Source organism: Pleurodeles waltl, chromosome 3_1 (genome assembly GCF_031143425.1).
Source record: "Pleurodeles waltl isolate 20211129_DDA chromosome 3_1, aPleWal1.hap1.20221129, whole genome shotgun sequence".
In the NCBI taxonomy this organism is placed as follows: Eukaryota; Metazoa; Chordata; class Amphibia; order Caudata; family Salamandridae; genus Pleurodeles; species Pleurodeles waltl.
Window position 1 is genome coordinate 904,639,308 of NC_090440.1, and position 15,307 is coordinate 904,654,614.

The 15,307-nt window shown below is 42.7% G+C and overlaps 1 protein-coding gene across 6 annotated transcripts in view; it reads left to right on the forward strand.

Annotated features, from left to right (window-relative positions):
• Nucleotides 1-15,307, forward strand: part of CDCA8 (cell division cycle associated 8) — an 89,098-nt gene that overhangs the window by 41,264 nt on the left and 32,527 nt on the right. For all 6 annotated transcript variants that reach the window (XM_069223883.1, XM_069223884.1, XM_069223885.1 and 3 more), the window contains one exon: nucleotides 8,281-8,367. In XM_069223883.1, the coding sequence (XP_069079984.1) occupies nucleotides 8,281-8,367 (87 nt within the window). The remainder of the gene's footprint in view (nucleotides 1-8,280; nucleotides 8,368-15,307) is intronic.

Here is a 15,307-nt window from a genome sequence, read left to right on the forward strand (position 1 = left end):
GATGCTTCCTGGGGAGCAGCTGTGCACTTCACAAACTCCTATTGTAAAGAGGTCTAAACCCACTACATGCAACCAGGACCCTGCATAGTAAGTTTCAGGATGGAGAAAATGTGGCCTAACAGAAGGGTGGCTCTTCTTACAACCCCCACTTCCCCACCCCATCCCGCATATCACCTCCCCAGTGTCCACTGCACCCTGCAAAACTCTTGTATCTCGAGCTCTGCTTAGAGGGAGTGGTCAAGGTTGCAGCAGTTCATGGCAAAAGGCCATAGGCAGCTGTTAGGAAGCACATGTGTGTATGTATGTGGATGTGTGTGTGTGTGAGAGGGTGTATACAGATTGTGCTCCATGCCAACTGTGCGGCGCTTAATGCCAACTGGTTTGTGTCGTCAGTGGGAAGTCTACAGTGCATGGCCAGAGAATACACAGCACACCTGTTGCCTCACCACACATGGTCCATTTCCATATATAGTGAGTACTTGGACCTGGTACAGTCTGTTAACGTTTATTGACAACACCTTAGCTTTTTGTCTTTAATGTCCCTCCTTCAGCTCCTGTCATGACACACAGCTTCTGCACTCGTTGTTTGTTTGATTAAGCCATTGTTTTTAACCAGTGTAACAGTCTTTTGCACTTTTAGAAATGTAATTGATGATGTGAATGTGATATGATGTCACAAATAGAGAGTGGTTTTCTTTACCAAATATTGAGTTGCCCAGTATAATATGTATTATCCTTTACTGCCTTTCTTACCTCTAACAGTGGCACTATAGGAGGTGAAGGATTCTGTGACGGAGTACAATATCAGACTTTGCTTGGCTCCACCTGAGCTAAGGCAGTGTCTGTGGGGGTCTTCGGTCATGTACCTGTTGACTGTCTAGGACTTGATGCTATGAGGGTTACCTCATATGCATTCTGCTGATAGTAATTTGCTCTTAATCCTTCTGTCTGGAGCAATGTAAGGATTTTGGCCTTTTCTCAGTTTCAGGAAACAAAACTTGTGAAACTAGCAGAGCAACTGCACTGATCTACACCTCCCACAGAACAGGGAGTTTGAATTCTATGTCTCTCCCTTCAGTCACTGAACTAGAGCCCTGGTGCCTGTGCAGTCTCCTGTGACAGCCTAGTGGTCATCAGGACCACCAACCAACAAGGAAATTTACTTCTGTTGCTGTAATTTGGAAAAGTATGTCCAATCTTTCATTTTGTAGCCCATATCAAATTTTATAGAGCTATTGGTGCTTAGCATAAATACACCTACTCTGTTAAATGGAATTAAGATGCTAAGAGGCGTTTCACTTACCTCATTGGTTGTATGTGTATTTAACAAAATACATTGTTGCATGAACCGGTTCTGACCAACCTTTTCAATCTATCCTGGTTCCACAAACTTTTCACAGTGCAAAGGCATTCATTAGGCTCATAAAACCAAACTACAGTATTACCTACTTTATGAAAATTCAGTACACCCCACCTTTTTTGCCACATCGACTACACTTTCACTTTTTCCAAGAAGTTACTCCCTGCACTTTCAATATTCTACCTTGCCACTCTTACTTGCTTTCTTTTGTTGACTCTACGTATACTTTATCCCCCAATGTTTTCTTAGTGTTCATGAATGTGAGAGCACGGTTCTCTGCCTTACTTTTTTTTTTCTTTTCAAATTTTCTCCTCGACCCACCTAATTCCAGTGAGCGACTTGAATTTGCTACCCACCATAGCTCTAACTCCTTGATTCCCCATGTATTTTGTTTTTTAGGTCGAGCATTGCAGTGCTCAAGCGCTGCTTTTCAACATGTTGTATTCTGCTCTGTGGGCTCTAACCACACCCATCTCGTGCCCATCACTTTCTTTCGTTCCTGGGCTTGCCTTTCAAAAATCCCTTGATGTCGTTAGTAAATGCTTTACTTTTGTCTCGCCTTGAGGCTATTTAGTTACGTCTTGCAGACTGACCCTGTTGCACGGATAATGGCATGATTGGCCATATACCTTAGTGTGAGCGCACTCTTTTTTTCTCCCCTTTGCGATCCATGACGGCAGGAGAGCCGAAATGCTTTGACTTGTTTTTTATTATTGTTTTGTACGAGCTGATCTCTGATAAAAGCTGCTTAATTAACTCTGCTGTTGCCGGCCCCACATACCACTGCTCACAGCCGGTCCCTTTTACCCGACTGGGGGCCTGGAAGAGTAACTGCGGCACACACAGAACATACTAGTAAGAGTCCTCTTGGGGGTCAGATAAAATGCACATTGCTTTCACCATTTACTTGTTTATTCTACTTCCATGGCGTGATGGCACTGAGCGTAAAGAGCAGTGTTCTTCGTAAACAGAAGTCGCTTGGTTCCTGTTTTTTATATCATTGTTTTGTGACTGTAACACGAGCGATTCGACCTCTGATAACAACTGCTTAATTACCTCTGCTGCTGCCGGCCCCATATATCACTGCTCACAGCCTTCTGCAGCTTTCACCATTTACTTGTCATTTCTAGCGATGTTTATTTTTAATTTATTTCACTTGTTGGAAGCTTCCCTTGCGTGTGTTTGTTGTAATCTGCTCCCACCAAGGTGTGGCTCCTCCCTGGGCATGACTATGTGGGAGGGCTTCGATCAGAGGGTATGGTGTCCGGAATCTGGTGTTCATGTGTCTTCATTACCTAGGGGCCCACACTGGGACTTAGGTTATTACAGCATCTGTGGCTCAGGTCTGGGTCTCAAGTGTCTCTATGAAGCCTTCTCTATGAGGGGAAGGAGGGTGGAAGGAAGGGGTCTTCCATCAAAATGCCTCAAAGCCCCTTCAAAGTTGAGATGGCTTTATAATGAAGTAAATAAATAGTTAAATCATTCTACTGGAATGCCTCGTTTAAACTGTTCAAGATAACCCCTGCCGAGACGTGAGTGTTTTGCAGGCCTTACAGCAGGGTGAAATCTAAAAGCATTTAACGTGTTTGCTTTCCTGTCCATGGCCTAAGCACAAATCTGCCCACCACCTACTTCAAAATTATTTTTTTTAACCAGTGATTGTTTCTGTGGCAAAACTGACAAGGCCAAAAAACAAGCTAAAGCTCATTTAACCTGTGTGGCATAGAAAAGTTTTTGCACTATGATGTGGAAACAGTTGCTTGTGCTTTTACTGTGTTCTTTCTGCTTTACTATTATTGTCACCTCATTTTTACCCACTTATAACAATGTGTTTTAGCCATAGGTGGCCCAACACAGTGAATTTCTATTTTTGAGTCAGGGATGTAGTCTCAACTACTGTGTCTTGTATTCGAAATTGTAATACATTAATGTAAACAGAGACAGCACTAAAGAGACACATACGTTCAAAATTAAACCAACTGGACGAATTCTTCAAATATACCAAACAAGTGAAACATGAAAGGAAAACGAAAGGTTGGCATATTTGAGTGACCTTTCTAGTTTATTTCTGTTGTTATTCCTCTGTGGCTGTCTTGTGTCTCTTTTTCGGGGAATTGTGTTGGCCAGCCAGCAACTCTGATGGTGGGGCAGTGGAAGTGGTGTTCTTTTTGGAATTATCATGGCAGATTTAAATTAGGATGCTATATGGCAAAATTTCTATTTTTTGCTGCAGGTAGAGGAAGAAGGTAAATGGAAGTGCTTTAGTTGTATAAACAGCTACTGGAATTATATGGCAGGAAAAGACCAAATTATGAGGCAGGGTTGACCAATTTTTGTGGCAAGAAATGTCCAATTATGCATTTACAACGCCAATAACTCTAACTCTCGCAAATGCAAGACGTATTGGGTTTCAAATGCTTGTTTTTACCTTACCTTGGCTTTTTCCTTTTTATTTTCTGGCCATCCTCTAGTTTCTATGTTTATTATCTTATGTTTCTTTTCCTGTCACAGTAGATAGAAAATATTGAGGCTACCCATATATCTTGTTTTTATTTGTCTTTTTTTTGTACTCATCTCCCCCTTTTATGTGTATGAATATACACAATTTCTAATATTTTAAGGAATTGTAATAAGTTTTTGGCATTTTCTGTATATCAGATATGTGATTAAAACTCAGTTTATGGTATATTTTTATTTTCACATGATTTTTGTAGAAATCGGTAGTTTCACTTTGCCACTATCACAAAATAGAATGACTTCAGCCTGATTTTGTTAGGCTAATGGCCTACATTTTGAGAATTTGTCAAAGTGAGGTAATATCATCATAACAATTTCTTCATGCCTATCAGGAACTGTGGACCCAAAACAAAGCAATGGCTGCATGTGAAAAACTCCCTTTTCATGCAGTTACTTCATCTAAAAAAAAGTACATCTACGAGCTCTCTAAGATGAGGCTATTTATGGAAGGTAAAGCTGCTGCTTAAAACCACCCTTTTTTGTAAAAAGTAGTTAGGTTCATTTGAATCGGGACCCTAGGCATCTATTTGTTTCTTCTAAATCTTTGTTGTAAGGACAGAATGCTCTTGGTAACTTGGGGCTAAAATGCTGTCTGATATCTGGGCTCCATGCTTTTAAAGTAGGGCTCACAAGTGTTTTTGTAATGACAGTGGGTGCCGTCTTGTACTAGCACCCACTTTTGGTGAACCCACACTTTTGAGGGCTTACACAACTCAATCATCTATTGTGACAGCTCTCTCTCTCCACCCCCTTCCCAAATCCTCCTTTTGACTGGGAGGCCAGATACTCCTATTGAAAGGTATTTGGGGTGGGGTAATTGACACCTGTATATTACTTATTTGTAGACACCAACACGCAATATGTACCTGCGTGTGAAACCAAACTTTGTTTAATTATGTCCACAACTGTTATGTATCTTTGTCCCTGTTCTTTTTTTTTTTTGTGTGTGTGTACATGTGCCAGCCTGTGCACAGGTGATATGGTGCACATTTGTTTCTCAATGTTATATGTTACATGGGAAGGCCCTTATTTGGACAGTGGAGCTACCAAACTACCAGTCTGCTGGATTGTCTCTAGCATCTGAGCTAGACACTCTCAAGGGCTTGTTCCAGAATGTACATACAATCTAGGATATGACTGGCTTGTTTGAATGGGTAGAAAGGAAGTTTTATTGGCATTTATGGGTTGTTCAGTAGTTTAATACTGATCGTCTGCCTCCTGTCCAATAGCCTTGATCCAAACTTCATGCTAAATTTTCAGTGAAGATCGGGGGCCTGCACAAATCTTTGACTTTTGGGTGAGCTTTGTGTTATATGCCATAATTGTTAAGAAAGGCATAAAGTGTCCACTGTGTATGAAGGTTGCATGTGGAATGACTAAGATCTAGTTATTCTGATGTTTAACTTCACTCAGCTTGATTATAACAAACTGAAGCTTTCCCCACCATGTGTTTAGACTTCTATACTTTTTTTCGGCTGTGGTGTTAATGGAATTTTAAACTATTCTAATAATTGGTTGGTACTCTGGGATAATACCGTCTTCCTTGGAACCTGAAGCTTTCAACGTTTAAGCACAGAAAATGCTAAATTCAGTAAATTTTAAGCTGCCAAAGCTGGAAATTTTTATCCACCAAGTTAATGAGTAAATGTACAAGTGTAAATTCACTCTAATTGGTGAGTAACTTTACTTATTTGGGTTATTTACTATTTCTGATTGTAAAGTTACTCAAAAGTATAGACTTGCATGTCTCGACTTCCCACAAAAAGGATGAAACCTAATTTAGAGGTGTCAAATTCGGACAGCCAGATAGGAGCTGTAGAAAGCCCAGCACCACACATGATCAACCACTGATATTGCAACACTTTAAGAAATTAGATTCTTTGGGGTGGGTGACTAGCACCTAAGTAATGATCACAACCTTTTCCATGGTGAACACTGAATGCCACTAAATTAACCAGAGCTGACAGGCTTAATTAACAGCAATGTGTAAAGTATTTATGCAATAAGACCACTTTAATACAGTCAAAACACAATACAAATAAACCCAAACTGAATTAGAAAAATTTAGTAAAATTTTTATAAAGAAAATTTCACCAAAACGACAAAAAAACCAGTAAAGGGGAATCGTAGATAAAAAAAAAAAAAAAAAGCCAAAAGCCCAGAGTGCCAAATATAGTCAACGGTTATGATAGACCAGGATATAGGCGCAATCCGAGGAGATAGAGTGCAGGTCTAACACACCAACCAGGTTCGTTCAGATCAAAGTTTTTACCTTCCTACTTAGCTATTTAAGTCCCAATCCGCCCCATGAATACACATCTAAAGTCCCCAGGGCCTCATAGTAGGCACTTCAAAGCCAACAGCAGGAAACAGTCCAGGTCTAGTTTCTACTTTTCAGTTTGGTACTTCAGAAAAAGGCCTATTGCAGCTTGTCTCCCCGTAGCCACATAGGATGTCAGCCAGTTGACAAAAAGGATGCCCATAGTCCTCACCATGCTTATTCTGTGGAGTTTAGGGAAATCCTCTTTGCCCATTCTTGTCAGCATATTGTTTCCTCCCAGGAGGCATTCCACACCTATTCAAGGCTAACCACTGGCTGTGAGATGCCAAGAGCCAATACAAATTGGCCCCCGTAATGTTCAGACAAAGAAAATATAACTTTCTAAAAGTAACTTTTCCTTAATTTTTTATAAAAAATACAACTTCACTATGGATTTGGATTTTTAATACCTTTTAAAAAATAGTTGTTTATTTTTCTAGCTGATCCCATTCTCCAGTTACGGTATTAGTATTTTAACCTGTACTCTAGTTTTCTATATAGAACAGCATGGCCTGCCAGAGTGAAATAGCTTTTGGGTCCTAGTTAGTATAAGGGCACGTTACCATTAAAGTTATACCTTTACTTTTAAATAGCATCCAACCTGTTTTCTGGGTTGCAAGGTCTTTACGGGGTGACAATCATTTTAAAAAGGAAAATATTTGCCTGTCAAAAAAGGTTTATTTATGACAGGTTGCAGTGCACTGCATATTTTTCAGACTGCAGTGGTGGAACTGAAGCCATGTTTAGACAGCCACTGTAGTGGAGGGCACAATACGTCCAGCAGTCTACTAGTGGCATTTAACATCCAGGCCCTAGGGTACATTTTGTACAATGTCCTAGGGACTTACAGCCAAGTTAGATATACCAATTAGAAGTTTGCCAGTTTAACCATGTTTAAAGGAGGAGCAAAGACACTTTATCACTGGGTAGCAGTGTTAAAGTGCACAGACTAAAGCCAGCAAAAATATAGGGTCCAGCAAAAAAGGCGACTTAACAACTCAGAAAATGAGGATTTCTTACCAACACCATCTCATCGGGAAAAAACACCATAGTAAATAATTTTAAATTGAAATGATTTATTTCTACTTAAATTTTTTTTTTTAAATCTAAATAAAATATATCTATATACTTAATATTTGAAAATGATAAGATATTTAATTACGTTTTTTAATAAAATTTTTTATGTAACTTACATTTTTAAGAGAAAAAATACATTAATTTCAATTCATTATGTACATGTTTTGTCATTTTTAATACATAGGTACAAACATTTACTTTAGATCTGATTTTTGTAATTAAAAATTGTTTATTTAATTTACATATTTAAATTAATTTCATGATTAAAAATTGAGAATATTTTAAAGTTACTACTAGTAGCTTTTCACATATAGGCAAAAGTCTCTAACTTGCGTTCTCTGCATAGAAAAGTATAGGGAACTATATAAACGTTTATTAAAATTTAAATTGAAAATTAAAAGAAAATATTTTAAAATATTAATGTTAAATATTATATATTTGTTTTATTTAAGAACAGTATAAAGTCACACCATTAAATTGAGTTTCCAATTTAATTATTTCAATGTGTTACAATGAAATTATTTTTTCTAAAGTGTGAATTATAGAAGAAAATTCAAACCTAAAGTAATGAAAGTAATTTTTAAATTTAATGTATTCAAATATTTTTGTTTCTAGATTTTTCTTTTCGCATTTCATCAGTTTACAACAATAATACAGATTAAAAACAAGCAAGCACAGCTCGTAGTGAATTGTATACTGACCTCACCCGTCGTAGCCGAACAGTGATCTTGGTAGCAGTCTCACTATATGTCTAAAAAGTGACTCAACACTTCTTAGCAATGAATCTTATCCTGCAAGGCAAATCTGTATTTTCCACTGCGCCAGTGATTGCTCAGCCACTCCCAGGTCCAACCCCATACTCCATAGCATTGTAGACATAAGCATAGGTTTGCTCCCTAACCTCCTGCCTGGTCTGTGTATGCGCCCCTAGTATCATGTAGACAAATGTTTTTATATAAAAGTAAGTCACCTCATTAAATATTTTCTTATTTTCCCATCTGAATAGACTGTTCGACTCTTGCCCAGTGAAATGGACACTGTGGATGTTTCTCGCCTGGATGAAGAAACTCGTGAAAATATTCAGTTGCTTGCAGTAAGTAAATTTCTTACTTGAATTAAACAATCAAGCCTGTAAGTTGAATGTACCTAATATAGGTCTTATAAAGAACGCATTTTTCATATAGGTTCCATGTGATAGCATTCTTATGCATATTTGTCTGTCGCCCATGTTGTCAAGTTACTTTGTCCAGAGACAGTTCTGAGTGTCTGGGTCTCTCAAAGAGCCACATGCTTGACTCACTCCCATTGTCGAGCTGGGAGTCTCGTGATTATTGTAGTAAGCAATCCAATACTAATCTTAGCTTGGAAAAGGTTAAAACCACTACATTGTTCACATTGTTAGCCTGCTCGCATCATTTGAAATGAAACAAACTTCAATCATTCAGAACACACACTCCAAGTACATCAGTCCCCAAAAGGGCCACTATATCTCAGATTTCTTACCATGTTGTGTGAAGGGAGTCTCCCAGAATTCTGATTACCTTTTTTGTTGATGAAGAGATTTATTTCAACTTTTGACATTCCATTGACCTTCAATCCAGCCAACATCAATCTGTAACAGATTTTTTGTTGTTGTTGTTATAAGCAACTTAATTCGTTTTGCATAACAACGTAAAAACAATAGGTCACATCTGCACTTCATAGGCATATTAGTGAACAAATCCCATTTAGTTTGCATGGGTACATAATCGCTACTGATTATAATAGTCAGGGACATGTCACACAATAGTCGTTACACCTAAGGCGTAGCAGTTGAACGGATATCCCATGTCCCTGACCACTTCCCCCACACCCTGTTATACTTAGCTGGGCACCCTCTTGCTTCATATACCAATTTTCTTTGTGGGCACACCAGTCCACCCCACGTCTCCATTGCCCAAGTGCTGGTGCCGTCTCCGCCTGCCAGCCAGCTGCAATGTCTCTTTTTGCCACCAGACATCCCACCCCCAAAAAGGCCTGCTCTGCTCTAATGGACCCCACTCCCTCCAGGACACCCAACAAGTGCGTCAGCGGGGCAACCTCCACCTCCAACTACAGGATTCTGGAGATTTCGGCTGTGACCACTCGCCAGTAGGTTGCTATGAGTGGGAGAATTTTTTTACATTTTTTTTTTTAATGTAGAAAACATATCTGTTTCATAAAAAAAAAAAAAGTTCTGTTCAGGCCTTGTCTCCTGTGGCTAATAAAGTCTACATTCTGATAAGCCCAATGTTAGCTCTTATGTTGCTGAGTTAGTTTTTGGTGGCTTTAGGGCTGTGCATGTTACCACTGCTAACTAGTGCCTTTGCTCACTCCCAAAACTTGGTAAAATTGGCTTACACCTGATTGGCATTTAATTTACATAGAAGTCCCTTCTAAAGTGGTATACCATATAATTAAATGCTACCAGTTGGCCTGCAGGTCTTATTGTGCCACCCAATTAAGTAGGCCCTTAAAACACGTCCCAGGCCTGCCATTGTGTCCTCATGCAATTTTAAATTGCTAAATTTACTTAGGTGTATAATCCCCTCTCCAAGCCTTAAACTCCCCTTTTATTGCATACAAGTCACATCTAAGGTAAGCCCTAGGTAGCCCATAGGGCAGGGAGTATTATCATTAAAATTTAACTTAAGTTTTACATGCCATGGTAGTGAAAAACGTCTCCATCTGTTTTTCACTACTCTCAGGTCTACTCATACGATAACATTGGGTTGCCTTTTTGCATTTAGTAAATACTAATTTTTGAGTGTGAACATGTGAACAATTCACATTTGGTATCTGAGAAATTGTAATTAAAAACCCTCTTTAAGGGTTGTCGGGTTTTAAATTAAAATTTAGAAAATACCAATTGTAGAAAGATGCAAAAACACCAAATAAAGGATGGAATGCAGAGCAAATCAAACATTCACCCCCAGTCACAGAGCTAGGTTTAACCCATCATTTGTTGTGCTTGCCATGCCATTCCAGTTTGGACCCAGCCATATGCAAATCAGTCTTGACCCTGTTCCCCATGGGAACAGTCCAGCCCGAACTGTCAGGCCAGTTCCTCCCTGGACCAGAAACAAGCATCCTTGGACCATTTTCAGGGTATCACCCTTCATCAACCAGTCTAGCTTGAATCCGGTGAAATAGCAAGCCCCGGTCCCACTTTGGCCCTGAATTTGTCTTGTTACAAGAAACGCATCTAAAAAGGAATCTTTACAGGGCGCTAGACAGGTTTGGGTACCAGTTGGCAGCTGGGGGGGGGTGCTGGGGGCATATCATTCATAAAAAATCAGTACCATTTATTCTATCACACACTTGGTGGGACACACTGGGGCGGTGTGTGGCGGTCTCGGGAGTTTGGGAGGCACACATTCTCAACATATGTTCAGTGTATGTTCCACAGAGACTGCTGGGGTCTACTCTGGCGGACCTTGGTGCCCTGCTGCTTGATCTTCCGTCGGGACTCTTGGTTTTGGGTGGCAATCTGAATCTTGTGGCCGACCCGGGGCTAGACAGAATTTCACGTTCAAGGGAGCCCGATGCCTCAACGGCACTGCGGTCCTTTCTGGACTCTTTGGGCCTGCTGGACCTGTGGAGGGGACAGAGTCCGGGGAAGAGGCAGTTCAATTATTCCTCAGTTCCTCATAGCAGCTCGTCAAGGCTGGACTATCTGTTCATGACATGGGCTCATGTAGGTAGATTCCGGGAGGCAGCACACTACTCGAGAGGGATCTCACACCATTCACCAGTTGGGGTCACCCTGCTGGGACCTTCACAGTCCTACTCTCTGCCACTTCGACTTGACCCTTGGCATCTGAGAGCCAACTCCTTTGTCGACAAAATGAGGGAGAGGGCTACCCAATACTTTGAGGAAAATCTAGGATCCGTGGACTCGGCATGATATCTGTGGGAAGCCTTTAAAACTGTACTTGGGGGCCACGCGCAAGACATGATTGGGGGTAAGAAAAAGGAACAAAACGTGCAAGCTGCAAACCTTCAGTGGGATATCGCAGCTCCTGAGGCCCGTTGTGCGGCGGGAGAAGGATGGTCTTCTGCACCAGCTACATCTCAAGCGCTATGAGCTGCACGCTTTGGCTGAACGGCATGCCCGGGCGTACGCGCTGTCATCTCAGCGTCGACTGTATGAGGTGAGTGACAAAGCCAATAAACTGCTGGCCTGGTTTCACAGGAGGGACCGTGAACAGTCGTGGGTCAGGGAGCTATAGTCTAAAGAGTGAGCCCTATGTGGGTCCAGCGAGTCCACAGCAGAGGCCTTTGCCGCATATTATGAGGAGGTGTATACCTCAGTGACTCTGATGACCGAGGAGGACTGTGCGGAACTCCTGCGGGAGCTCTCGGAGGAGGAGAGAGCAGAGTTGGACGCTGTGTTGTCGGAGATAGAAGTTACCGCAGCATTGTGGGGGCTTCAGTCGGGCAATGCGGTGGGACAGAATGGACTCCCGATTGAGTTATGTGTCTGGGGAGCAAGGTAGCAAAAAACATGTTGGCCATGTTTCAGGAGGCAATGGAGGTGGGAGTGTTGCCGCTGGGTCAGCAGACCGCGACTATCGTATTGATCCCAAAGAAAGATTGATCCCCTGAGATGTGCGCATCCTATAGGCCCATCTCCCTTCTTAACGCAGAGGTCAAGGTCCTGACAACCAGACTGCGCATGATTGTTACTAAGCTAATCCATCCAAATAAATCTGTCTTTATGGCGTCCAGATCTACGCGCTTGAACTTGCGGAGACTCTATGGAGTCTTACACATGACGGATCACCAGAATGGAGAGCAGACGGCACTCCTATCCCTTGATGCTAAAATGGCCTTCGATAGTGTGGAGTGGCCTTATATTTTTGCAGCCCTCAAGAGGTTTGGTGTGGGTACACGATTCCTGGCCTGGATTAAACTTTTCTATCCAGAACTGGTGGCTCAGGTACAGGTCAGTGCGACGCTGTCACCTCCCTTTGCCTTACACATGGGCACCCGACCGTGGGGTCCGCTCTCCCCGATCCTATTCTCGCTGGCACTTGAGCCCTTGGCAGAGTGGATTAGGCAAGATCCCCTGATTCGGGGCATCGACTCGGGTGCAACATGGGAGGAACATATCTCTGTGTAAGCAGACGATATTCTGCTATATGTTACCTGACCCCGATGGTCCATCGATAGGATCATGCAGGTCTTTCGCACATTCGAGGACCACTCCAGTTGCCATATTAATTGGGCCAAATTGTTGGTGTTCCCTTTGACTGCCCCCTCCCTCCCCTCCTTGCCCCCGTGTTGTGATGTGCCGATCTTCATGGACGCTTTTAAATACTTGGGGATATATGTGACTAGGAACCAGGAGCGCTTTCTCCAGGAAAACCTACAGCCCTTGCTTGACAGATTCCACAGGGATGTGGCCCATTGGAGGGCGTTCTCTCATGGGTAGAGCTGCCCTCTACAAGATGATGAGTTTTCCCGTGTCTTGTATGTTTTTCAGAACACCCCTTACAAGATACTGATGGAGGTGTTTCACCAATTGGACCTGGGCATCAGACTGCTGCCCGTGTGGCATTGCTGAAATTTACATTTGGGGGTTTGAGGGTGGGCTGGCTATTCCGGACCCTCTTCGCTACTACTTGGCGACACAACTGGTGACTGTTAATGACTGGGCCTTTGCTGACCAGGCGGACCTTGCGTTCCCGGTGGATAGACAGATGATGGGCAGGGGGAATATGAGCGGGCCCTCTATGCTCCTGCGAGTTAGCGAGAGCTGCCTGTGCACACTGCAACGGCGGTGAGGGCGTGGTGTGACGCCACTCATTTCCTTGGTTGGGGAACTACCTTGACAGCCCGGACCCCAATGTGGTGTAGCGATCTATTGGGGGACCTGAAGATCCTGGGTGGATTCCACAAGTGGTCCCTTTTGGGGATTTAGCACCTGGGGGATGTTTGGAGAGGTCAGGCACTCATGACGTTTGAAGTCCTTCAGCAAGAATACGTTATGGCGGGAACAGAGCGGTTCAGGTACCTGCAGCTGCGGCATGCACTGGGTCGATATGTCCTGGAGCAAGAGCAGTTGCCTGTAGCAGCCGCTTCTGGAGGACTGCCTTTTGACGGAACCTCTGGTGGCAAAGGCCATATCTCTATTGTACAAGAAATTGCTGAAAAATTCCCCAGACTTGTTGACAGCTCTGCGTGCCAAAGGGGAGGTGGACCTGGGAGCATTGAACAACGAGGACTAAGAGGAGGCGAGACGGGGTCCCAGGGTTGTGGCGATCAAAGCACGACTCAAATTGATCCAGTTGAGGATTCTGCATAGGGCATATTACTCCAGGGTGGTACTGCACAAGATGGACAGGGCACAGACCTCGCAGTGCTTGCGACGATGCGGGTTGGAGGTCACTTTCTATCGTATATTATGGACATGCCCTGTGATAAAGACTTACTGGAGAGGGGTTGGTGGCCCAGGAGATGAGGAGAGAGGTCCCATTAGACCCCAAGCTACTTCTACTTAACGTAGCGGGGAGGAACACTGGCCGAAACAGCAAGCATTACGGTTGGCCATAGCAGCAATAGTAGCCAATGCAATATAGCGCAGGCGTGGGGTGCAGAGTCTTCTCACAGTATACGTGAGTGGGAGACAGACCTAGACTGGTGCCGAAGTGCAGAAAAAGTAATCTATGAGAGCAGGGGCTGCCCCAGGAAGTGGGAGAAAATCTGGGGAAAGTTGGGGGCCCTTCAGATGTACAGTGTGACCCTTGATAGGCTATGTACGGGCGGTGGAGGGCTGGGTATCGGGCTGTACCTGACTGCGTGACTGGGGAGGGGGGGATGCTCGATGGACATGTTATACCCTCTATATTCACCATCTTCTGAAATTTGTCTCGGAGTAGTAGATAAATGATGGATCTTTTATTGTTGTTTGCTACATTGTACAATGGCGGTTTCATTGTTTAGTAAAAAGATTTAAAAAGAAAAAACAAGCCTGACTGTGTTGTGCCATGCTTCTAGTGGGTTAAGCACAGGTTAATTTAGTGATGTTAGTGTTTCAGCCAGACAGAAATTGTGGCTGTTGCTTTAGCAGGGCTAACACCCCTGTCCTCAAACAACCCAATTTCTTACACCAACAAAGGAAGTATTTACTGGCTTTCCTCAACATAAGGCCAAGGAGTGAAAGACAATCCGGGAAGAATAATAATATGGCTTCAAATGATCAAGGTCAATGATATCCCCTCTTTAGGGGATGAACAGGAAGGTACTTCAAACATTTCCAAAAAAGCCCAGAAAGAGAGAACTTCCATCAGAGGGAGTCTTCTGATGAACCTCTTAAGAAGGTGCACATAGAGCACCACCTGAAGCCTTTAAGAGAGCAAAGCCCTGCCTCAACATGATAGATTAAGGAACCAATCTTCTTTTTGACCTGAAAGACCTAGATCCAAATCTTCAGCACCTTAAATAAAGTACTGTTGGTTGGAAAATCAGAATTCAGAGGGAAAGCACCTTCAATGGGCCCATCGCCGATGAGGGAACAACCGTCGACAAAGCATACTCTGTACCCGGTCAGTGACTGCCATGAGGACGTCTTTGACAACAACACTCACACCATTGTTAAAGACACTGTTGACGACTGTCACTCCATCAGCACCAGAAACAAAGACACCGTCAATTACTTCTCAGCAGAAAAGACCAATATCAACAGACCCTTTGAAGCAGTCCAAGGTGATAAGAATTTCTTGTAAATGTATTTCTGTTGTTTACTACCAAAGTACACATCAGTCAGCAAGATTTCCCTGTTACTGCCACAACCACTACTAGAGAAGGACACCTAATAAACGCAAAGGATTCTGTTGTGGAAGGTAGTTCTGTGCCTCCCCACAGATACACACATCTGAAGGGTTAAATGGCAAGACAACAGCAATGAATATTGAGGGTGAATACACCTTTCCAAAGCAACCAAATTATCATCCAGGAATTTCAACACTGAGGTTCATAGAGACTTTGAAGAACAGTATACCTTTGATCCC